General features: G+C 36.3%; 1 protein-coding gene across 2 annotated transcripts in view; it reads right to left on the reverse strand.

The window, feature by feature from the left end:
• The window catches only part of cntn3a.1 (contactin 3a, tandem duplicate 1), a 327,610-nt gene that overhangs the window by 40,150 nt on the left and 262,973 nt on the right, over positions 1 to 24,487 (reverse strand). For both annotated transcript variants that reach the window (XM_030139254.1, XM_030139253.1), the window contains exons 12-13: positions 18,652 to 18,779; positions 2,789 to 2,964 (exon numbers count right to left, since the gene is read on the reverse strand). In XM_030139254.1, the coding sequence (XP_029995114.1) occupies positions 2,789 to 2,964; positions 18,652 to 18,779 (304 nt within the window). The remainder of the gene's footprint in view (positions 1 to 2,788; positions 2,965 to 18,651; positions 18,780 to 24,487) is intronic.

Raw genomic sequence — 24,487 nt, forward strand, 5'->3', positions numbered from 1 at the left:
GGAGTTCTCTGCTTCAGTCCAATAAAAATCTAAGCTGGAGGATTAAATAGGAACGAGTCAGTTCTTAAAAGATGAATCTGAAATTAAGCCATAATGAGAGCTGTGTTAATGACCCGCTTAATGGCCGCAAATTGATTCATTCCTGAGGTATCCCCTTAAGATACCGTGCATCTGTGGATTTTTATCGGGTTAAAAGTGCAAATCTGGGGAGAAGGTGCAGACGTGGCTCGGCTTTAGGCTTTTCAGTCGACACTGGCTGAGAGCTTTTGAAAGTTGTTTATGTCTTAAGTTCAGAGTCACTGTGTTCAGGTGGACATGAGCGGAATTTCAAGAGGATGTGCTCGGTTATTTTAAAAAGAAACTGGAGATGTATTGAAATGGACGACCGATGGTGATAAGGAAGCGCTCTACACATCTGAAATCTGTGATTAGTTTTATCTCGAAGCGGTGGACAATATACTGTGGCCTTTTCTGCTTATGTGTTGTTAAGTGCAAAACAAAAACAAAGCGAATATTTAAGATCTTTCCACTGAATAATGACGGCTGTGATTAATACGTTTCAGCTGCAACAAAGAGCTGATGCAGTGAGTCGGAGTAGGTCGTAAACAACCTTCAGTTTGGAGAAAGCAAAAAGATTGGACTGTGTTTCATTGGAAAAGGTCATGTGGTCTGATGAGTCCAGACTGACCCTGTTCCAGAGTGATGATCCGTCAGGGCGATAAGACAGGGGAATGGAGTGATTACCCATCATGCTTAGTGCCTACAGTATAAGCCTGTGGGGGCAGTGTTGTCATCTAAGGTTGGTTCACTTGGTCAGGTTTAGGTTTAAAGGTGCCGTATGTAGGATTGTGGCCAAAACTGGTACTGCAATCACATTCAAAATACTGTGGAGCGTGGTATCCTCTCCTCCTCCCCCAAGGCTAGGGGCTGCCAGATCCAGCATGAGCGTCTAGCGTTTCCACTAATCCTTGCCACCACACCATAAATTTCATACAAAAAAATCATCACCAGACTTATTATACATACGTATAATATGTAATGGAACAGGACAAACGTCCTGCCCACTCAAATCAAAGCTTCACTTTTACTTCCACGAAGTACAAGCGGCACGGATCGCTACTGTACCCCGGACACCAGACAACCGAATCCCCCCCCTTTCAGATCACAAATCACTATACCCCTCCAGCCAGAGTTGGCTGAGGGGTAAAAATGCACCTAAAAACAACAATATCTGTTTAAAGGAGTGATATTTTGCTTTTTTAAATGGAATAATGCATTTTAAAACAAGGTCACAGGTCAAATCAAGTCCTTAAACATAACATTATGGCAAGGCTTTCCATCTCATGAAAATCTTTAATTATTTCACTCATATATTTTAGCCGTATATGTGTTGATTATTTTGTGTATTCTCTTCAGTAGTGATGTATTTCTTTTTTTTTTTTTTCTTAAGTTCCTTTTTTCTTAAATAAAGTAATTTAAGTAGTGATGTGTTTCATTGCAATTACAGGGTGGGGAAGCAAAATTTACAATGAACATTTAGTTGTTTTTTCTCAGCAGGCACTATGTCAATTGTTTTGAAACCAAACATATATTGATGTCATAATCATACCTAACACTATTACCCATACCTTTTCAGAAACTTTTGCCCATATGAGTAATCAGGAAAGCAAACGTCGAAGAGTGTGTGATTTGCTGAATGCACTCGTCACACCAAAGGAGATTTCAAAAATAGTCGGAGTGTCCATAAAGACTGTTTATAATGGAAAGAAGAGAATGACTATGAGCAAAACTATTACCAGAAAGTCTGGAAGATACTATTAAAGAAGAATGGGAGAAGTTGTCACCCCAATATTTGAGGAACACGTGCAAGTTTCAGGAAGTGTGTGAAGGCAGTTATTGAGAAAGAAGGAGGACACATAGAATAAAAACATTTTCTATTATGTACATTTTCTTGTGGCAAATAAATTCTCATGACTTTCAATAAACTAATTGGTCATACACTGTCTTTTAATCCCTGCCTCAAAATATTGTAAATTTTGCTTCCCCACCCTGTACATTAGATAGACTAAATGTTGTTGACAAAATCAGTGATTATTTGCAACATACTATAGCAAAGTATTTCATGATCAGAAACAAATTAATTTTAGCAAAAAAAAAAAAATGTTTTCGTTTTGAATGTCTGGGGTCGCCAGAAATTTGTGATGTTAAAATGGTGTCACAAGCCAAAAAAGGTTGGGAACCATTGGCATAACATGTTGCAGAATGGACAGACAGATAGACAACAAAACGATTATAATACCCCTCCGGCCAGAGTTGGCTGAGGGGTAAAATGCACCTAAAAATAACAATATCTGTTTAAAGGAGTGATATTTTGCTTTTTTAAATGGAATAATGCATTTTAAAACAAGGTCACAGGTCAAATCAAGTCTTTAAACATAACATTATAGCAAGTCTTTCCATCTCATGAATATCTTTAATTATTTCACTCATGTATCAGTCGTATATGTGTTGATTATTTTGTGTATTCTCTTCAGTAGTGATGTTTCTTTTTTTTTTTTTTCCTTAAATTCCTTTTTTTCTTATATAAAGTAATTTAAGTAGTGATGTGTTTCATTGCAATTAAGTCATACTATTGTGTTAACAGCTCAAACACACGTTGTAGTGTTTGGTACTATTTTATATAAAGAAGAATCCAGAACCTTGAGAATCAAGATTGAAGGTGCAGGGGATGCTCGGTGTTGTTGTAGACGAATGGATCGATTGGATTGTAAGACAATGATGCGCTTACCCCACCAACTTTTTCAAAGTAGGACCCGTGACTTCCAAAGTGGATGAGTTGCTCATTAAAAAACCAGGTGAACTTGAGGTCGAGCGTGGGGTCGTGAGACACCTGACACGGCAGCACGATGCTTTCACCCACTGTGACGTCCAGATGACCGGCCGGACTGGTGATACTGGTGGGCTCTGGGGAAGAACAGCACACAGTTAGAATGGGAGCTATGGGTTCTCCAGAGTGTCTAATGTGAGAATATCAATCAATCAATCAGTCGATAGGGGTGTGTACTGGCAAGAATTTGGCGATATGATACAAATCACAATACTAAGATCACGATACGATATATCACGATATATCATGATACTGTTAAAAGGGCAATTTTTTTGTTTGTTTCTTTTTTTTTTAAATGATTATTTCCTTAAAGAATTGAATTACACCAGAAATATTCACAAATACCAGACACATTTTTATTTGGTCAGAACAGGATCTAATGCTATATCACAAAATTATGTTTTACAAACATTACAGTTTAAGAGCTTGTTCAAATGTTCATATTCTATTAGTTCATAACCAACATCATAACATTATTTTTGAGCAATCCCAACAAAGGAACTAACATTATTTAATAAGTGTTAAATAATAATAAATAAAATAGAATAATAAAATAGAAAAGAAAAACAACCAAACAAAAAAAAACCTCCACAATATCTGCATATGAATAAATACCTGAAAATATCAATACAGTACTTTTTAATATCAATACAGTATCGTGAAATGAAATATCACGATATATTGCAAAACCGATATTTTCTTACACCCCTATCAATCAATCAATCAAATACAAAATTATTATAAACAGTTAAAATCAACAATTCATTTACGAGATACATTTTGTAATAGGACACCCCAGAAGCAGTCCTCAGCTTATAAATGGGGGCCCTTAAACATATGATAAAAGACACAATTTACATTATAATCTTCAATAAATTCAAATGTTCTAAATAACTACAGACATATTTTAAAATATTGGCCAATCAACCTAATGATGATTCATTTCCTGTTCCTGAGTCCTATTGTAGTCAGTATATTCCAATATTCTCAGATAATTTAATAGTCAGACATGGGGCTTTATCCACATAAATAAAGAGTTTACATGTATATATATATATATATATATATAAAAGCCACATGGGGTTTAGGGTCAAGCATATTCTACAACACTGATCACCAGTAAAACCCATGGAGTCTGATCAATGACAGTGGATGGACACACTGGGTTTATGTTCAGTAAATGACAGATTTGATGGTAAAAGTCACTTTTTCTTCATTTTTTTCTGTTTTGATATAATAACCTTTGACTTGACTGTGAGCTTTTATGAACATCTACATGATCAATAAATTAAACATAGGAAAATAGATGATGTTCACTGGAAATAAATGCAACATTCAGAGGATAAAATTATAACATGTGTTCAGAGAACGCAAACCTCCGCCAAGCACCCCGAATGGTGTACATGTGTGGATGGACTATTTATTTTTAAATTAAACAGTTTCAAGGTTGTTCTGTCGTGTAAAATTTACAACCGCAAGTGGGAGACATCTCTGGTCTCTTTGACGCTCTTCCCCAGTTGTATTTATGTCTGTACTCCCGTCTATGTAGTGGAACTTTGTCGACTAACAGTCACACAGAGCCAAAGACAAAGTCAGAGATCGAGCAGAATTCGAGCCACATAAAATGTTTATTCATACACAAAATAAACACCGAGTTGGCATCTGCAGAAACAACTGCCTTTTTTTGCTCCGGGAGACCACTTTTATACCATCAAAAGTAGGCTGGGTTTAGCTACAAACCATACCCATTTTTTATCATATTTTGAACATTAATCTAGTCACGTCAGAAACCCCCCTATTCAGCTTGTCCCTGATAGGGTGAGGTTTCTTTAGTGTCGGTCAGGATTGGTCAAACATATACATATTTATCTAATTCCCAGTATTTGATTACCATATATAAATATGTAACTTTTTCTCAGAAAATGTCAGGTACTTCCCAGAATGCTCAAAAATTTCCACTCACGTGTGCTTCTTTTGCACACCACGTTTTCTGGAACTTTCCATGAGCTCACGTTCTTTCTGCCCGCCCCCTTTCGTAACTTTGCATAAATTCACGTGTTCCTTCGATGGCTACATGTGTTCGTTCTTTTATGGGTCTCCCAGGAAAAAAAAGTAAACTACTCTATTACAACCGTCACATTATATTGAAATGTAACTTTTGGTATGCAAATGAATACTTCTGATTATAAAATGAATACTTTGATATAAAATGAATACTTTGATTAAAATGCTGTTTTTAAGACACCACAGTTCCATACAGCAGAAAAAGTTGAAACTTGGTACCAGTCATGTGTATGTCAAATTATATTCAATTCCAATCAATATTTGTTGAGTTATAATGAAAAATGTGTCGTAAATGGGATTTTCAATGTTAAATTGAAATGTCCACAGAGTCCACATTCCACAGTGGATGTGGACAATTTTGTGCCAGATACAAGATATTGTTCTAAGCTACGGGTGGATCAAATTGGAGGCTAATTGGAGTTGTTTTGCATTTTTTATGAATTTTCGAAAATTGCTCAATGATGAGAGATAGGAAAATTGTAGATTTTGTGACCTTGCTGTAACCTTGAACTTTGGCCTACTTGGCCCAAAATGTAATGGGTTCATCCCAGGGCCTAGGCCTATCTGTGGGTACAATTTGGTAAAGATGGTTGGAATAGTTTTCCCATAAAGTTGCAAACAAACAAATAAACAAACAAAGCAAAGTGATCACAATACCCCCTGGCGGAGGTAATTAATGGTGATAAATCACTTTGGAAAGGTTAAATACAGAGAAAAAATCATTTGGGAACTGACATAAAAGTCACACTGGGTTCTTACGGGTTAATAAAGGCTCTCCAGACAAATGCCTTCTGTGTCTGTCAGTAGTTTTATCACTTTCTGTCTTTGAGCTCAAAGTTTAGCTCAGTCACATATAGCACTAAATAACATCAGTGGAGAGGTAAAATAAACAAACAAAAGAGAAAACTCAGCCATTTCATCAGGTCAGACCCGAGTCTATAATTTGGCTCTGTTTGTGCCGAGACAAAAAGCCATCCCATTTCATCCTCAGCGTGGTACGCATCAGCATAATCTTTGGTCGGTCTCAGCTGGGCGTCTCATTCAGCAGCAGCACAGTGCAGAGAATACAGCAGCGGCTGAAAGGCCCATACACCGGTCCACTCTGAATTATGCATGCATGTCATAAGCATCTAATGGACAGGCAAGCCAATGCAGCATGTCAGGGAGAGTAAAGGTCTATATTCAGCTCTGTCAAAACAAGCCTGCTTGTTTATTTTGCACCCCCTAAGGAGAAGCGACTGGTCATGGCAGTGCATTCCAGGTGAGTTTTCACAAACTTTGGCATCAGATGCAAAATGAGAGGGGCAAAACTTTCTGCCTCCGACTGCAAAGCTGTCACACTCATTTCCTGTTGCGACTGGAAGAAAAACCACAAATTGGCTCCCTCATTTCCCACAATGCACTCTATGCAAAGCAGCTCTCATCCTGTAAACCTATGGAATGGCAATGTAATGTCAAACAAGCATATCAAGCTGTTCTGTTCTACATATATTAAATACTGCACAGGCCAGATTTTAATGTCTCCATCTGAATTTGCATAGGAATCTGTATGATGTGACGCCTGAGCACCGATATTCACAAGCACTGAAACTGAAATATTAAGCCTGAGGTTCGGCTAAACCTATACATGGTTCGGAGGAGGTAAGAGCTGATATAAACTGTGAAAGCAGGTGAGGTGCAAATAATTGTAATAAGTGAGAAAAGCAGCTGTATATAACTCAATGTGTGGAAGTGGTTGGCGTGTTTTTTTCTTTAAAAAAACTGACTGTTATGGTTCTATTATAAAAGGTTATTTTAATAGGCTTGACGGCAAACAAGCAAAAAAAAAATCAAAGTGGCTACTGACACAGCATGAAATATCCATTTGTCTATTACCACAATTAGCACCTTCGTTATATCAGGTGTAGACTGGTAACCTGTTACATTCTGAAAAGTACCAAGGCAATATAACAAACAGGAAATAGTTGAAACTTAGAACCAGCAGAGATTTAGTTCACTTGGTAACATATCGGAGGGTCTTGTGAGGGTCTTCGCCATCTTCTTCTCTCTTGCCCCCCCCCCCCCCCGCCAGGTCCGGCATTGAAATGTGGTTCAACAAAACTCATAATAAACACCATAGAATATCAAGGGGAGCTTCGGATACTTTATGAGGTTACCCTTGGCAAAGCAAATTTGTTCAGCACCAAAAGGAGCCAGACTGCCATTCTGCTGTTAGGATGCTGCACAAGACAAGTAAAAAAAAAAAAAAAAAAAAAAAAAAAAAAAAAAAAAAAGAATTCAGAGCACAGCACTAAATGCACTGAACTGACACTGAATTGAGAAGTCACACTGCACACTGCCACATCTAACATGTAGCTCCGCCCACCTTCTCCAGCCTCCAGAGCAAAGAATACCATAAAACAATATACGGAGCATTTACAACAATAATTCCTATTCTATACTATATACTATCACTAATTTGTCATTTCTTCCAACAGTTGTCACAGTACTGTGGTAGCAAAATGGACAAAAGAATGCACTGAAATAAACGCCATATATGACTACAGTACTGTGGCAACAAGAGGAGAATGAGATCATGGAACAGTATCCATGACTGGCTCTAGTACAAATGCTAACATTTGATTGGTTCTGCGGTAATATGCCGCATTTCCACTATGTGGTACCAGCTCGACTCAACTCGACCTTTTTGCATTTCCATTATGAAAAAGGGCCTAGAATCTGGTACCCGGTACTAGTTTTTTTGTATCTCCTCCACTGAGGTTCCAGGACTGGGGACCAGATACCAAAACGTGACGTTTACACACTGCAGACCACTGATTGGTCAGAGAGTTTTCTCTGTGACCCGCCGTTTTACAAAAAACAGATGCAGAAGTTTACAGTAAATATAGCGGTATGTTAATCCACATGATGACATCCCGAAAAACTACACCATGGTTTGTCGAGGAGGTTCAGACGTAAAAATTCAGCATGAGCTTGACGAGATAACACGCAATGAGCGAGTTTATTAGCAACTCTCTGAGCAGACGACATGGAAGTAACGTGCCGCATCACTATGACTACCAGGTACTGAAAAGTTGGTAGTATCCTGTAATGGAAATGGTCTCCAGGAATAGGACCTGGTACCTGAGTTGAGTCGAGCCGGTTCCATGTAGTGCAGGGGTGTCCAATCCTGGTCCTCGAGGGCCGCTATCCTGCATGTTTTATATGTTTCCCTCTTCCAGCACACCTGACCGTCGTTATCAAGCTTCTGCAGAGCTTGATGATAGGCTTATCGTTTGAATCAGGTGTGTTGGAAGAGGGACACATCTAAAACATGCAGGATACTGGCCCTCGAGGACCAGGATTGGACACCCCTGATGTAGTGGAAACGCAGCAGTAGACAAACCCATATTTTGTGCCACAGTACTGTGGTAGTAGCCATTGCCAAAAAAATGTACCAATGATGCAACTATAGGAGCTGAAGATCCTGCCAACAGCACTGGTTCAGCTACAGTGACTTGGAATTTTAATATTTGGAGCACAAAACATATGGTTATATTAGACACTTGTGGCATAAGATGAAAATGCGCATCTGTCATGTTGATCATCACTTTTCATAAACAGTTGAGTCGGCGAATGTTGCTGCTGCAGTGAATTGTGGGTCATCACTGTGTCCTCTCCTTTCACTTACATTGCGTTTGTCACTTTAAACTGAAATTTATCTGCCATTTTATTGTTTTATTTATTCTCTCCAACCCCTGCTGCTTATCATATCCATGTCGTATTGTATGTTAATATAGTCCTTTGTATGACTGTACGACCATGATCATATTGTTGTGCATAATTCAGTTACTGCATTATGTATTAGTTGTGGGTGAATGCTAAATTAGGAAAAATGTACTGTTTGATTCGTGTATTAAGTTAGTGATAAAGGTGTAAAAGCACTAGAGGGCTAGGATTAAATAAGTGTATACTTCTTCCTACTCCTTCAGCTTTGTTTTGTTTTGTTTCTTTGCATGTTCTAAATAAATAAATAAATAAATGAATAAATAAATAGCCAAATCGCATGTTTATACAGTCGCGGAAAAAATTATTAGACCACCCTTGTTTTCTTCAATTTCTTGTTCATTTTAATGCCTGGTACAACTAAAGGTACATTTGTTTGGACAAATATAATGAGAACAACAATAGCTCAAAAGAGTTTAATTTCAGAGCTGATATGTGACCATTTTCCATGGTTTTCTTGATAATAACCAAAATCACTTCAGTTCTTACATCAATATCTATGGCATTGTACTGACAAAAACAGTGCTTTTAGGCATTCCACGTTTTCTTTTCTGTCTGTTTTAGTCACGTGATCCACACTGGAGTTAGTATTTGATTGCATAAGCATTGTTTTTGATGACACTCGATGGTCTAATAATTGTTTCCACAACTGTAGTTACATTGTACGTTTATAGTTATATTCTATTTTCTACTTCTAAATTTTTCTACTGTTTCTCGTGGCACCGTGAGCCTTGGAGTTCTTTAATTTCAGTTTTCTGTACAGGGTGGGGAAGCGAAATTTACAATGAACATTTAGTTGTTTTTTCTCAGCAGGCACTACGTCAATTGTTTTGAAACCAAACATATATTGATGTCATAATCATACCTAACACTATTATCCATACCTTTTCAGAAACTTTTGCCCATATGAGTAATCAGGAAAGCAAACGTCAAAGAGTGTGTGATTTGCTGAATGCACTCGTCACACCAAAGGAGATTTCAAAAATAGTTGGAGTGTCCATAAAGACTGTTTATAATGGAAAGAAGAGAATGACTATGAGCAAAACTATTACGAGAAAGTCTGGAAGATACTATTAAAGAAGAATGGGAGAAGTTGTCACCCCAATATTTGAGGAACACTTGCGCAAGTTTCAGGAAGCGTGTGAAGGCAGTTATTGAGAAAGAAGGAGGACACATAGAATAAAAACATTTTCTATTATGTCAATTTTCTTGTGGCAAATAAATTCTCATGACTTTCAATAAACTAATTGGTCATACACTGTCTTTCAATTCCTGCCTCAAAATATTGTAAATTTTGCTTCCCCACCCTGTATGTGCTGAATATATGGTAAATCAGACAAATAAAGCTGACTTTCATAAAGGACTGTGCAGAGTATCCTATGCTAAAGGACAAACTGAAAGAAGCACTGAAGCTAATTTCCTCTGCATTTAGAGAATATGAACTCTTATTATGGTTGACATTCAAATACTATTCACTTTATATATTATTCCACTCATTTCAGAACCGTCCTAAGCTCAAAGGACCATCTTCAACAACAGCTCACTGCTCCTGATGGTCCTCATTGCTAGATGCTAATGCAAGGTGTACGTGTGAAAATGGGTAAAATACAGACTTAATTTCCCTACAGGGACAATAAAGTGAGTTAGCGTTGCTCTTAACCTTAAAAAAGGAGGAAAACCCAAGCCATAATTTGTGGTTTGTTTTGTTTGTATTCATTTTGATAATGTACTATATCTACAAAACACAATAATTTATAAGATTACACTGTGTTGGCGTGTAATCTGCAGTAAAATACAAATATCAGAAGGTGTAAAGTGGTGCATGGTGCAACACTGTCTATTGTAGGTCATTTATTTCACACTTTTATAAGACATATTGTACATATATACATACTGCAATATAACCGCTTCATTTGCGCCTGTAAAGATGCTGCGCAGGTGAAAAGAAAGCCAAATCAGGTTTCTGTGCAAAACCATTTGCAATTCAAAAAAACTCACGAGGAGGAATGACCAAAAGGCATTTTAATAGAGCACTGTTGTTGACTCTGCTGTTTAGAAAGACCGAGAAAATTCATTGCACTGCAGAAGTCTGTGATTTAAATGGATTGAAATCTTAAGCAAACCGAGCACAGCCATTAGCCACCATATGTACAAAAAGGCATGAATTAAACATAGAGGTATGTGAATGTGAATGGAATGAGCCTTACGTCCTGCTTCCTGCAGCCGCTGCCAATCAGCTAATTGGCCTGTGTATCTGTCAGGTGAACGGAGGCCAGTGTTACTGCACCACTACGCTGTTAGTTCAAGTGTGTAGCCCGGAGTCGGAGCTTAATTTAAAATGCAGCGCTGGTCTGTGGCGTCTGAAACCTCTACATCATTTGTTTGTGTTCCTCCGAAGTACTGACAACCTTAAATGATGTGTTAGTTTTTAATGATAGCTGCGTGACAAAAGACAGGAACACAGCCACAATAAATCACTTTTTTTTTTTCCAAACGAATAAATATCGATATCATTCCCACAAGACAAGACGATAGAGAGTAAACAAGCTGCTAATGTTTTTCATGTCATATGTTTGCTTTGTGCAACAGTGTTTTTGTAACAGATAGATTATACTGCTCAAATGGCATTATGCTCAGGATTTGGAAAGGGTTTCTGTGTAGTATTGATATTCCAGTCTTTCACCAGCAGGAGGAAGACTAGTACCAGAACATATTTAGACCCCAAATCACTCATGTGTCCACAGACTGTATCACCCACTGAATAAAGTATAAAGCTCATTGTTTACACACATCTGTATTATGGTATCATCAAGTTTTCTTCTTCAAACTCAAACTTATAGATGCTTATTTCGACAGTCATAATAACAGTGTGTCTTATAATCTTCATGTGCTGTATCAACTGATAGTTTACATCACAGGTGTCAAACTCCGGTCCTCGAGGGCCGGTATCCTGCATGTTTTAGATGTTTCCCTCTTCCAGCACACCTGACGGTCGTTATCAGGCTTCTGCAGAGTTGGATGATAGGCTTATCATTTGAATCAGGTGTGTTGGAAGAGGGAAACATCTAAAACATGCAGGATACCGGCCCTTGAGGATCTGAGTTTGACACCCCTGGTTTACATTATAGCTGTGTTAGCTTAGCTCTGTTTTTAGACACAAAACAACCACAATAAAACCACAAATCACCTCTGTTTTCTATACGGTTTGTGTTGTCAATAGCTGAACAACAACAACAACAACAGTGCTTCTATAGCTTTTATCACATTGTCACTGTCTGAGTCTAAAAGTTGTTTCTTAATGGTTCTCATCCCATCTGGACACTTTCTGATGATTTGGTCAAAGGCCCCGTGGTGTTAGTTTTCCTCAACATGAGACACCGACAGAGTGACTCACTACTCCCTCTAGTGGTCACATAATAATAATAATAATAATAATAATAATAACTAGAAAAGCACTTGGAGAGCGCAGACCTCCGCCAAGGCAGATCAGTGCCCCCCCCCCCCCGATGTTTATCTGTTTGTGTGTCTCTGTGTGCAAGATAACTCAAAAACTTAAGGATGGATTTGGATGAAAATTTCAGGAAATGTTGATACTGGCACAATGAACAAATGATTAAATTTTGGTGCTGATCAGGGGTGGGGGGTGGTGGTGGGGCCACGGGGGCCCACTGATCTGCCTTGGCGGAGGTTTGCGCTGTCTTTTCTAGAGAAGCACTCCTTGGCTGAGGTAATAATAATAATAATAATAATAATAATAATAATAATAATGATGGATTCGATTTCTGTAGCACTTTTGAAGGCACCCAAAGCTCTTTACATTATTGATCCATTATTCATTCCCATTCACACTCTGGTGGTGGTAAACTACATTTGTAGGCTGACGGAAGTGTGGCTGCCAATTCATGCCAAACGGCCCCTCCGACCACCACCGAACATTCATACTCATTCATACACCAGTGTGAGTGACACTGGAAGCAAGGAGGGTGAAGTGTCTTGACCAGGATCGGGATTCGAACCACCAACTCTTCGATTATTGAACGACCTGCTCTACCTCCTGAGCCATGGCCACCCCAAAAAAACATAAATTATCACACAAATGTCATGACATCAACCAACTGTTTTTTTTTTTTTTCTGCTTTAACCCTATATTGCCAAACTTATTATATTTGATACATGAGTTTTGAAGCCCTCTGCAAGATCAGTGTGATATTTTTTTCCTTGACAAACCTGATGTATACAATTAGATGCATTCAATACACAGATAATCCACCAGGGGGAGGAATTTATTCACTAGTGGCCTTTCCAGTGACACTACTAGATTGTCATTAATTAGTTTAGTTTATTGTTTATTTGTCAGGGACAGTATACAAATACATTAATCTTAAAGAGAAGAGATGCTTTGCACTAGAGTCAGCTACAAGCTACTTTCCATGTGCTGTCCCCGGGCAGGTGCACATACAATATAAAACATTTACATTACATGCAATACAAAACTAACCTTAGCTCATTATTACAATAGTTAAAAACTTATGCATGTATTTCAATTCATGTTTCCTAAAAAATGCAGTTTCATCATACTTCATTTCTAAAACACACTTTTAAAATCATGCTAAAAAGTCAATTTGTCCTTATTTAATCAACCATTAAACATACATTAAAAATACTTACCAGCGAATATATACATAACACTACTCTATATTAAAAACATGTCAGTGCGTCTTATGTTGGCACAGTTAGGAATTGAGGATATGTTTTTGATGATTTTTTTGAGGATATGATTTGATTAATGAGGAAAGAGGCAGAACTTTGCCAATTTTGAAAAGGAATTTCCACTTTATAAGACATGTTTTTGTTATATTATGTTTTTGTTTGTTCAAAACTAATAATATTTGAGCATTGAGACCCGATGTATCAAAATAATACAAAATACAAAGTCATGCATGGAAATTGAATTTTAAAGAACATTTTTTGGTTGTTCAGAAAGACCAATAAAGGCTCCAGTTTCAAAGCTCTGGAATTTTCTGCCAATGACTTAATGGTTCAGGCTTTACAGAGTTAAAAAGTCAAAATATCAGCAGTAAAAGCAGGTCTGTATTGAAGCTGTCTGTCCACACATATTGCTTGTGTACTTAAAGATTTGTTTTTTTTCTTGTCTTTTTTTCTCATGCCTATACTTTTGATTGCTTCCCTGCTGTAATGCTTTTAATGTTTTATGTAAAGCACTTTGAATTGTCTTGTACATGAAATGTGCTACATAACTAAACCTGCCTTGCTTTGCCTTGTGATGCCAAATCTGTCCGCCGTCTCTTTGTAGATGATATTTTTTCTGATGAGTCCGTCCCTTAACATATGCTGATCCTAAATAAACTCCTTACTGGACACTGAATGAGGTCAGGTCAGAGCAGCAGATCTACACAAACTCAGCCGTGATTTTGCTGCACGCGACACCTTATTGTTCCTCACGAATGCTGACATTAAAGGCTGATTTGATGGAGCTTGAATAGGTTCGCTGGCCTGTGGTGCAGCAGGTCTGCAACATGAAGGCTTTGTAGTTCAGTTATGCAGATTATTGACACCCAGGGCGTAATAAGAAAGAGGAGCAGCACCTTCCAGTGTATTAGAGATTAACCCTTTCATGCATAGTGGTCACTAGAGTGGACAGCTATCGTACAGCTGTTCTCTTATCGCATTTTCAAGGATTTAATTGTTTTAGTTCCATATCAGCCAACACAGTGGAAACTTATGCATCATCTCATACACTGCAATTCATCCCATTACTGTAACTTTGCTGTTCTTGATAAACCTGACCTGCACTAACATGTTTGAGTGTAAATCAGGCGGCTGTTATTGTTGTTAGACTGTCATTAACATTAATTTTTTTTTTTTTTTTTTTTTTTTTTGCATCTAATCTCCATAAAGTGAGTATGTTAAAATGTGACAAAACATCAGATTAACAACATTTAAGAAATTATTTCATGGTTTTCACACAGTGTATCAGTAAATACGTGTTTCTTTGCTTCAAAAATTAACCCTTTCATGCACACTGGTCACCACAGTAGACAGCTATTCTACAGCTGTTCTCTTGTATATTCATGGATTTTGTTGTTCTTTTCGTTGGTTTGTTTGTTTGTTTTGTTTTACACATATCTTTATTAAAGTTTTCAGACACTACATATCTTTTCTGACATGAATTGGGAACATTATGTAGATCTCTCCTGAGCATAAACCCCCAGAATCACAAGCCCTCCCCATAGTTTTCACACAATTTATCAGTAAATACATGCTTCTGTGTGCCAAAAATTAAACGTGTGGTGTCCAGCTGAGTGGACATTTTTGCAACTTCATGAAAAATAGGTTCATAAGAATTTTTTTTTTTTCATTACTATTATTTTTTTTTATTTATTTATTTATTTTTTTATTATTTATACAATTCTTTAATTTATTTATTTTTCAGAAGAAAATTTTCAATCGCCTTGCTTTTTTCATGCCTAAAGAGGAATAAAAACACTCAGGAAAACATTTTGATAAAGGTTCTCATAATTCGTGCATGAAAGGGTTAAGGAATGAGTGGCAAATAGAGTGAGAAGGTGGACGGTGGACGTGTGATAACGGGAGGACCTATTGTACGCTGTGTTTCCATTATATGAAAGGCCTGGAACACTCAGTTTACCTCTCGCATGCATAGTGGTCGCCTTACATGTCAATTTTCATTTGTGTTTCCATGTTAACAGATTGGAGCTGACAGAGCTGCAGCGTGACAGGTACGTGTCAGGTGTCACAGTGCAACATGTCATTGATTAAACACAACTGAGGCCTATTTTTCATCAGCTTAAACACAGAGAAAAACTCGACTGACTGTCAAAAGAACCAGTACAAGCCATATGTTGTATTTTTGCTTGAGTATTTAGATTTATGTTATTTATATAGATTCTTTTTTGTATGATCTTGTCGGAGGGATTTTTTTTTCATGCATTAACTCCAGTTGTTTTGCTGATTTATTTGGGTTATTCATCTACGTCAGGGGTGTCAAACTCATTTTCTTACAGGGGCCATATTCAGCCCAATTTGATCTCCAGCAGGCCGGATGAGTTAAATAATAGCATAATAGCCTATAAATAATGACTACTCCAAATTTTTTGTGCAAAAAATAAATTTAAATGATGAAACTATTTCTATCCAAAACAAAAAAAGATGTGAATAACTGGAAAACAGTGAAATTTCTGAAGAAAAATAAGTAAAATTTTTATCAGTACTACGCCTGAACTTATGATTTCTACATGTGCATTACAGATCAGATCTACCAAGGCACAAAACAGGCAGAATATTGTTCAAATTGCACTTATTTTTCTTTAGACATTTCAGGTTGTTCATATTTGTTCAGGTTATTGACATTTTTATGTGAACGGATATCAAAATTTAATGTTCTTTGCAATAAATCAAAGAGAAAAAAATTGGTGTTGCCATTATTTAAAGGTGTAATGTCATTATTTTTCTCACATTGAACCAAGAAGAAAATTTGGAGTCATTTTTTCTAGGTTATTATGCTGTTATTTTTGAGTTTGATGCCCTTGACTGTTAATATCTTCAGGGTAATTTTTGCATTTTGCACTTTGTAAATTTGTTCCGCGGGCCAGATTGGACCCTTTGGCGGGCTGGTTTTAGCTCCTGGGCCGCATGTTTGACACCTGTGATCTATGTCTTCCACCGTCTTTGCAATTTCTTCAATTTCCTTTCATTTGTTTACGTGGATGCAGCACAGGTGGAAGCCAAAGGACGTTTCCCCTACATTGTGGAGTGATGAAGTGAATCATATGGATCAATGGATTGAAAAACTATTCTCACCATTCACATTTTTCCAGTGTTAAGTCCCATGATGCACAGCGTACATTTATGTGTGTTCATTCCCTCCGTTTCTCTCTATGCTACACTCATGTTGAATGAAAATTTCATGACTTCTTGAACTCTTCACTTTTCTTTGAAACATATTTACACCATAGCAACGGTTAACTCATTATAGGCAGTAGGGCTCTCGGTTGCAGCGTTGGAGTCGTAAACATGCACCCGGTGTGAACACAAGCAGACAGGAGGCAGGTTGTATACTGGAGGCGTTTTAAGTCAGAAAGCTGTATTATTTCTTATATTTTCTAATATGATGACTTCAACCCAGAGGTTACAGGTTGACCTGACAGTGTAAGTATTTTCTGATTTTATATATAGTTGGTGCACACTCTTTGAAATCGACAACCATAAAAACAAGTGGTACTAGGTACAACAAACCCTGCACCTCGCATGTATTGTAGTTTATTTTGGCATTGATCCAGCTGATGTCAGCATGTCAACTGCCTCTACATATGTGCCAAGTTTTAAGTAAATTGAAACAAAATGGATGTTTTTATGGATGTGAAATTATAATTGCCATTATAAGTACATCGGAGAAAAAAAAAAGATGTAACAAATTCATATAAAATTTTACCTTTGACCTACTTTTCCCCTAAATTCCCATCCATTCTGGCTCACTGGCAATCTATAAACCCAATTTGGTATGAATTCAACCAATAGTTTTACTTCTACAGACATATGAAATCTCGCCCATTATAAGTAAATGGGGAAAAAAAAAAAAGATTTTAAAAATTCCTTAAAAAATTTAACTTTGACCTATTTTTCCCAAAATGTAGTAGTGCCAGGCACAACAAACCCCGCCCCTCGCACGTATTGTATCTTATTTTAGCATCGATCCAGCTGATGTCATCATGTCTATACATGTGCTGATGTCAGCATATCACACAGGTGTCAAACATGCGGCCCGGGGGCCAAATCCGGCCCACCAAAAGGTCCAATCCGGCCCCACAGGATGAATTTGTGAAATGCAAAAATTACACTGAAGATATTAACAATCAATCCACATACAGTCCAATGAGATTTCAAGTGGGTCAGAACCAGTAAAATATTATCATCATAACCAATAAATAATGAAAAACCCAAATTTTCTTTTTGTTTTTTTTTTGGTGTAAAAAAAATAACATTTACTTGAAAATGTTTACATTACCAAACTATACTTTTATAAAAAACATGAATAACCCGAACAAATATTAACAAACAGAGATGTCTTAAGAAAAGTAAATGCAATTTGACCAATATTCTGCCTGTTGCTAAATGATATGTGCGATTGTAATGCAAATTGTAGTTCACATGTGTAAATGATAAACTGAGAAACTGAGGCAGAATATTGTTAAAATTGCACTTGTTTTTCTTATGACAATTCAAGTTGTTTGTTATTTAGATTTTTAAGGAAACTTTGTAGATGTAAACCTGATCTCAATTTTAATAATTTTACAACAATTTGACTTTTTTCACTGTTATTATTGATTATTTTATGCTTGCTTGAACTTTCATTTCTATATTATGTTGTGCAAAGAAGTCTGTTAGTAGGAATCAGGAAGCTTGGAACATTTCCATATTCGAAATAAATCAATTAAAAATAAAAAATAAAAAAAATTACTGGTCCGGCCCACTTGAGTTCAATTTGGGCTAAATGTAGCACCTGAACTAAAATGAGTTTGACACCTGTGGCATATCAGTTGCCTCTATATATGTGCCAAGTTTGAAGCAAATGGAAACAAAATTGATGTTTTTATAGGCATGTGAAATTTTGCCCATTGTAAGTAAATGGGAGAAAAAAAAGACTAAAAAAATTCATAGAAATTAGAACTTTGACCTACATTTCCCAAAATGTAACCACATCTATTCTGTGTCACTGGCAATCTATAAACCCAGTTTGGTATGAATTCAACCAATAGTTTGCTGCTAGAATGTGAACAAACAAACAAACAAACAAACCAAACCAAAAACAATACCCCTTGCCTCCCCTTTTGGGGTGGGGTGGGGTGTAATAATTACAAAATGATGTGCAATGAAAACCATGAACAACCTCTTACCTTTAACCAGTAAGCTGCCAGCGCTACTTGCTACTCCAAACTGGTTTCTGGCGACACACGTGTAGAGACCAGCATCCATCTTGGACACATTTCCGATCCGAAGGCTTCCGCTTTCTAACACGGTAACTCTAAAAGAAAAAAAAACAAAACAAAAAACAAAGCACATGTATGACTATATTAAGCATCAGCGCTGAAAATGAATCACAATCCTAAAGGTGGAAGCTGATGTGGCTGTCATTTTACATTCAAAGTGCATCCCAATCTTTTCTTAATGAGCAAATCCAATGACCTGAAGCATTTTAACTTTGGCCTGGAGTTTATCTCAGTGAGTTTTAATTGGCTCCCTGCGCTTTGGAATGACATGAGGAGAAGTCAGTGTGAAGACGTTCAGTTTGATTCCTCAGCAATGAGTTGATAAAAAAACAGTGAAAATAAACGTGGTACATTAAATCCAAGGGGACACCAAGGGTAATTATAAATATGTATGGGTTTGCATAACGTTTCGGTGCTGAATAATCATATTACAATGTTATACATAGACTACCATTTGAACAAAAACAATGACAAAAGTGAAGATTTCTTTATGGGTTTTGGAACAATTTCTCCATGTATTTTTTTGTGTTAGCTTAAAAGTCCCGTTAAAAATACAGTTAAATAACACATGAAACACAGTGTAAACGATAAAGCGTCTACATAAAGATACAACTAAGGACTACACAAATGGCCATCCAAAATTGACCAAAACTATAAATATTGGGTAACCAAGGGAGTTACAGCTTGGTGTGTTCTGGAAAATAATGGGAGGCTGGAGAGTTTCCAAACTTTGGCACAAAAATATCAATTTGAGAAACATGATTTTTTCCATTATCTTCAAATGAGAGACTATTATAAGGGGGAAATACAGGTGGGACCCTCCATGGAAGAGAGCGATGTGGTTCAAATCATGACTAAAGCATATAAATATAGTAATATTGGGATAATCTCAGCATTATATAAAGCCTTAATAAATCCCGATAAGCAAACAACTTACTATGTAAAAGTGAAATGGGAAAGAGAATTTGACATAGAAATTGATGATATAGATTGGCTAAACATGTGGAAATTACATCATACAACTATGTACTAGCTCTCGGACATGGAGGGAATTCGCCTGGAAAAATCTTATAAGATTTTTTTATTACACCCAAGTTTAAAAGTAAACAGTTACAGAGGCATCAGGAATGTTGGAGAGAACGCGGGGAGATGGATGTTGACCATTCTCATGTTTTTTGGAAAAGTTCAAAACTTTCGGAATATTGGGAAATGATCTGCAATGTCCTATGTCAAGTATTAGGATACACAATTCCAAAAAAAAAAAAAAAAGGATACACAATTCCAAAGAAACCTGAAATTCTTTATTTATGCAACTTTGGTGATGACACTATACGTGAATACGATAAATATTTGGTAAAGGTGATGTTGACAGCTGCAAAAGAGTGTATAACAAGGAATTGGGGGAAGATGAACGTACCATCAAAGGATCAATGGATAACTACGATTGACAAGGACGTATTTCTAATGGAAAAACTAACACACAGATTGAGACTACAAGAACCGCAAATGAACAAAAAGTGGAAAAAATGGACATTACATAAGCAAAATAATTGATAAGACTGTGCTACCCAAAGTTATTTATTTATGTTGTTGTGTTTTTTTGTGGTTGTTGTTCTTTTAAAACTAATAAAACATAAGTTACAAAAAAAAAAAAGGACTACACAAATGAAAAACAGCACATATAAACACACGCCAAAATAAGAATTAATGGTAAACGTCTAACAATTTCCAAAAGCCTATCAATTTTTTGTTCAACAGACTGAGAAATGTAATTAAAGTGACAAGTATAAAGGTGCAACGGCTCAGAAAAGTTCTTTTAATGAACATAGTTGACAAGGTATTCCTCATTATGTTATATATGCTTTTTATGCACTGGGAAGACGAGGTGGTACATGTGAAGCGAATATCCAACCAAAACCAGTTCTTGGATTTAATTAAATCGAGTCTCGTAAATGTCATTTGTAATTTGGGCAGCACAGAAACAAACAGACTGTGTGTGTAATAAAAGGAAGATGAACCGATACAACAGATTGCACCAGGGACTCTACAAACACAGACTCTCATTTCATCTGCTGGCGTCATCAGTCAAACTTGACAGATTTCATCCGACAGACAGAGTGCGATGCCGCTATTTCGCCAGCCGACCACAAACCGAAGCGGTTAAATATAAACTTAAGGTTGACGACAGCTCATTAAGCAAACTGTGGATAAACGCCATACAACCATTAATACTGTAGCGATATCTGTTTAAATGTACGACTACGTCTATGACCAATTTAGTATGATATCCATCCGATTATTTTATTGGTTTTAACCCTTTCATGCATGAATTATGAGAACCTTAGTCAATATTTTTTTTCTTGAGTGTTTTAATTCCTCTTTAGGCATGAAAATAATAATGCAATTTTTTTTTTTTTTTTAATAATAATAATAATAATGATAATAATAATAATTTATTTGTAAAGCGCTTTCAATCAAAGTGCTGTACAGATATAAAATCAATCACAATAAAACAATAAAACATAAAAGCTAAAAACATTAACAATAAAAGCACATCACGACTTATAACACAGAGTAAACAAGTGGGTCTTGAGCTTTGCTTTAAAAACATCCACAGAGCATGCATGCCTTATGTCCAGAGGAAGACTGTTCCAAAGTGTTGGCGCACGGAAAGAAAAGGCTCGCTCACCGACAGTCTTTTTCCTGACTTTTAGGCACAGTCAGGAGGCCAGATCCTTGAGAGCGAAGGGCACGAGAAGGTGCATACAGTCTAACTAGCTCTGTCAAGTAAGAAGGTGCCGCTCCATTTAAAATTTTATAAGTCAATAAAAGCACCTTAAAATCAGCACGAACCTGACATGGAAGCCAGTGAAGAGAGGCCAACACTGGGGTAATATGATCAAATTTCCCAGCTCCAGTCAGAACCCGAGCTGCAGCATTTTGCACCATCTGCAGGACTCGGAAATTTTTTTTAGGTAGTCCTGAGAGAAGAGCATTCCAATAGTCCAAACGAGATGTTACGAAGGCGTGAATGAGGACTTCAGCATCTTTGTCACTTAGGATTGGCCTGATCTTAGCGATCCTTCGAAGATGAAAAAATGATATTCGAGTCACCTCCTTGATATGCTTATCGAAAGCAAGTGACTGGTCAAATATGACACCAAGGTTTTTCATCTTGTCTCTGCCAAGAACAACATTCTTATTTTCTAACCTATTTTTTGTGGGTCCACTCAGCTGGACACCATGCATTTAATTTTTGACGCAAAGAAACATGTATTTAAAACTCATCATCAGAAAGTGATACACTGTGTGAAAACTATGAAACAAAAACATTTTTAACGCCGCTAATTGCTAAATCGCTAATGTTTTCTCACATTTTATCGTACTCTAACATTAGTTTTCTACAAGATGACGTGACATTCTTATTACATTTTGAACTTTTATTACATAATGGGAATTTATTACATAATGCGGCTCAACATGCCCTGACATTGCATTTTGATTGATTCACTATTTTTAAAGTTATCATTGCAGAAAGTATGAATGTAATTTTTTTTCTTTTTTTTTTGGGACATACGGTAGAAATGAATTCAGTTCATATCTACACGGTGGGGAAGCAAAATTTACAATGAACATTTAGTTGTTTTTTCTCAGCAGGCACTACGTCAATTGTTTAAAAACCAAACATATATTGATGTCATAATCATACCTAACACTATTATCCATACCTTTTCAGAAACTTTTGCCCATATGAGTAATCAGGAAAGCACACGTCGAAGAGTGTGTGATTTGCTGAATGCACTCGTCACACCAAAGGAGATTTCAAAAATAGTTGGAGTGTCCATAAAGACTGTTTATAATGGAAAGAAGAGAATGACTATGAGCAAAACTATTACGAGAAAGTCTGGAAGATACTATTAAAGAAGAATGGGAGAAGTTATCACCCGAATATTTGAGGAACACTTGCACAAGTTTCAGGAAGCGTGTGAAGGCAGATATTGAGAAAGAAGGAGGACACATAGAATAAAAACATTTTCTATTATGTCAATTTTCTTGTGGCAAATAAATTCTCATGACTTTCAATAAACTAATTGGTCATACACTGTCTTTCAATCCCTGCCTCAAAATATTGTACATTTTGCTTCCCCACCCTGTATTTAAAACTCATCATCAGAAAGTGATACACTGTGTGAAAACTATGAAACAAAAACATTTTTAATGCCGCTAGTTGCTAAATTGCTAATGTTTTCTCAAATTTTATTGTACTCTAACATTAGTTTTCTACAAGATGACATGACATTCTTATTACATTTTGAACTTTTATCACATAATGGGAATTTATTACATAATGCGGCTCAACATGCCCTGACATTGCATTTTGATTGATTCACTATTTTTAAAGTTATCATTGCAAAAAGTATGATTGTAATTTTTTTTTTTTTTTCCAGGACATACGGTAGAAATATATTCAGTTCATATCGCTACAATCCAATATATCGGCAGCTTTGGCAGAAATTCACAGTGATTTAGAATAAATCCTCTATTGAAAATTTTAGCTGTTTTTTTAATACTTTAAAGAAGAAATATTACATATAGCCCCTTTAATGTGAAACTTTCAGTTACTGCCATTTGATCTAGTCTTTGTTGAAAATCACATTTTGTATCTCAATGGGACATCCTAGATCACAGGTGCCAAATCCGGCCCGCCAAAGGGTCCAGTTGGGGTGAATTTGTGAAATGCAAAAATTACACTAAGATGTTAATCATTTTAGTTCAGGTTCCACATTCAGACCAATCCAATCTAAAGTGGGTCATAATAACCTATAAATACTCACAACTCCAAATTTTTCTCTTTGTAAATGTAAATGTTTTCATGTATTTACACTGACACAAAGTATAATATTGCAAAAAAAATATCTTAATAATCTGAACAAATATGAACAATCTGAAATGCCTTGAGAGAAGTAAGTGCAATTTTAATGATATTCCACCTGTTACTAAATGTTTTGTGTATTTGTAGATCGGCTGTGATCTGTAAGTTATAATGTAAATGTGTAAATGATAAACTGAAGCAGAATAGTGTTAAAATCACACTTTTTTTTTCAGTGTGTTCATATTATTCACATTGTTTGAAAGGATAGTTTGTAGATGCAAATATTTTCATAATGTAATTTTACTTTTTTCACTCTAAAACAGAGAAAAATATAGAGTTGACATTATTTATACACGACAAACAAAAAGTTAAGGGTATTTTTATTTATTTACTTATTTGTTTGTTTGACTTTTTTTTTGTCATTTTCGCCATTTGTAAATAAAACTATGTCTGGTCATTAAAAAAAATATGTTTTAATTGAGTTAACACACAAAAAAGTAAAAAGCGCTGTGCAAGAATCCCAACTCAAAAAAATTAGCCCAAAAAGTAAAAATATTGCAATATTGTAATCTATATTGATATATTATAATTTTACTGGTTCGGCCCACTTAAGATCAAGTTTAGCCGAATGTGGCCCCTGAACTAATATGAGTTTGACACCCCTGTCCTAGATAATGAATAGTAAAAGATAAATGAAATTGCTTGGTTGTTGCACAATAAAACTACAGCAAAAGTAATCTTTTTCACTTAAACCCAGAACCCTCAATTCCGAAGCCTAAATTACCTTTTAATTTGGCCAAAGCAGAGGATGTTTATTCCATCTCCATTAAAAACAAACTAAGCCTTGGAAATGTTTGCAACACAAAAGCC

This window comes from Sphaeramia orbicularis, chromosome 7, assembly GCF_902148855.1.
Source record: "Sphaeramia orbicularis chromosome 7, fSphaOr1.1, whole genome shotgun sequence".
Taxonomy (NCBI): Eukaryota; Metazoa; Chordata; class Actinopteri; order Kurtiformes; family Apogonidae; genus Sphaeramia; species Sphaeramia orbicularis.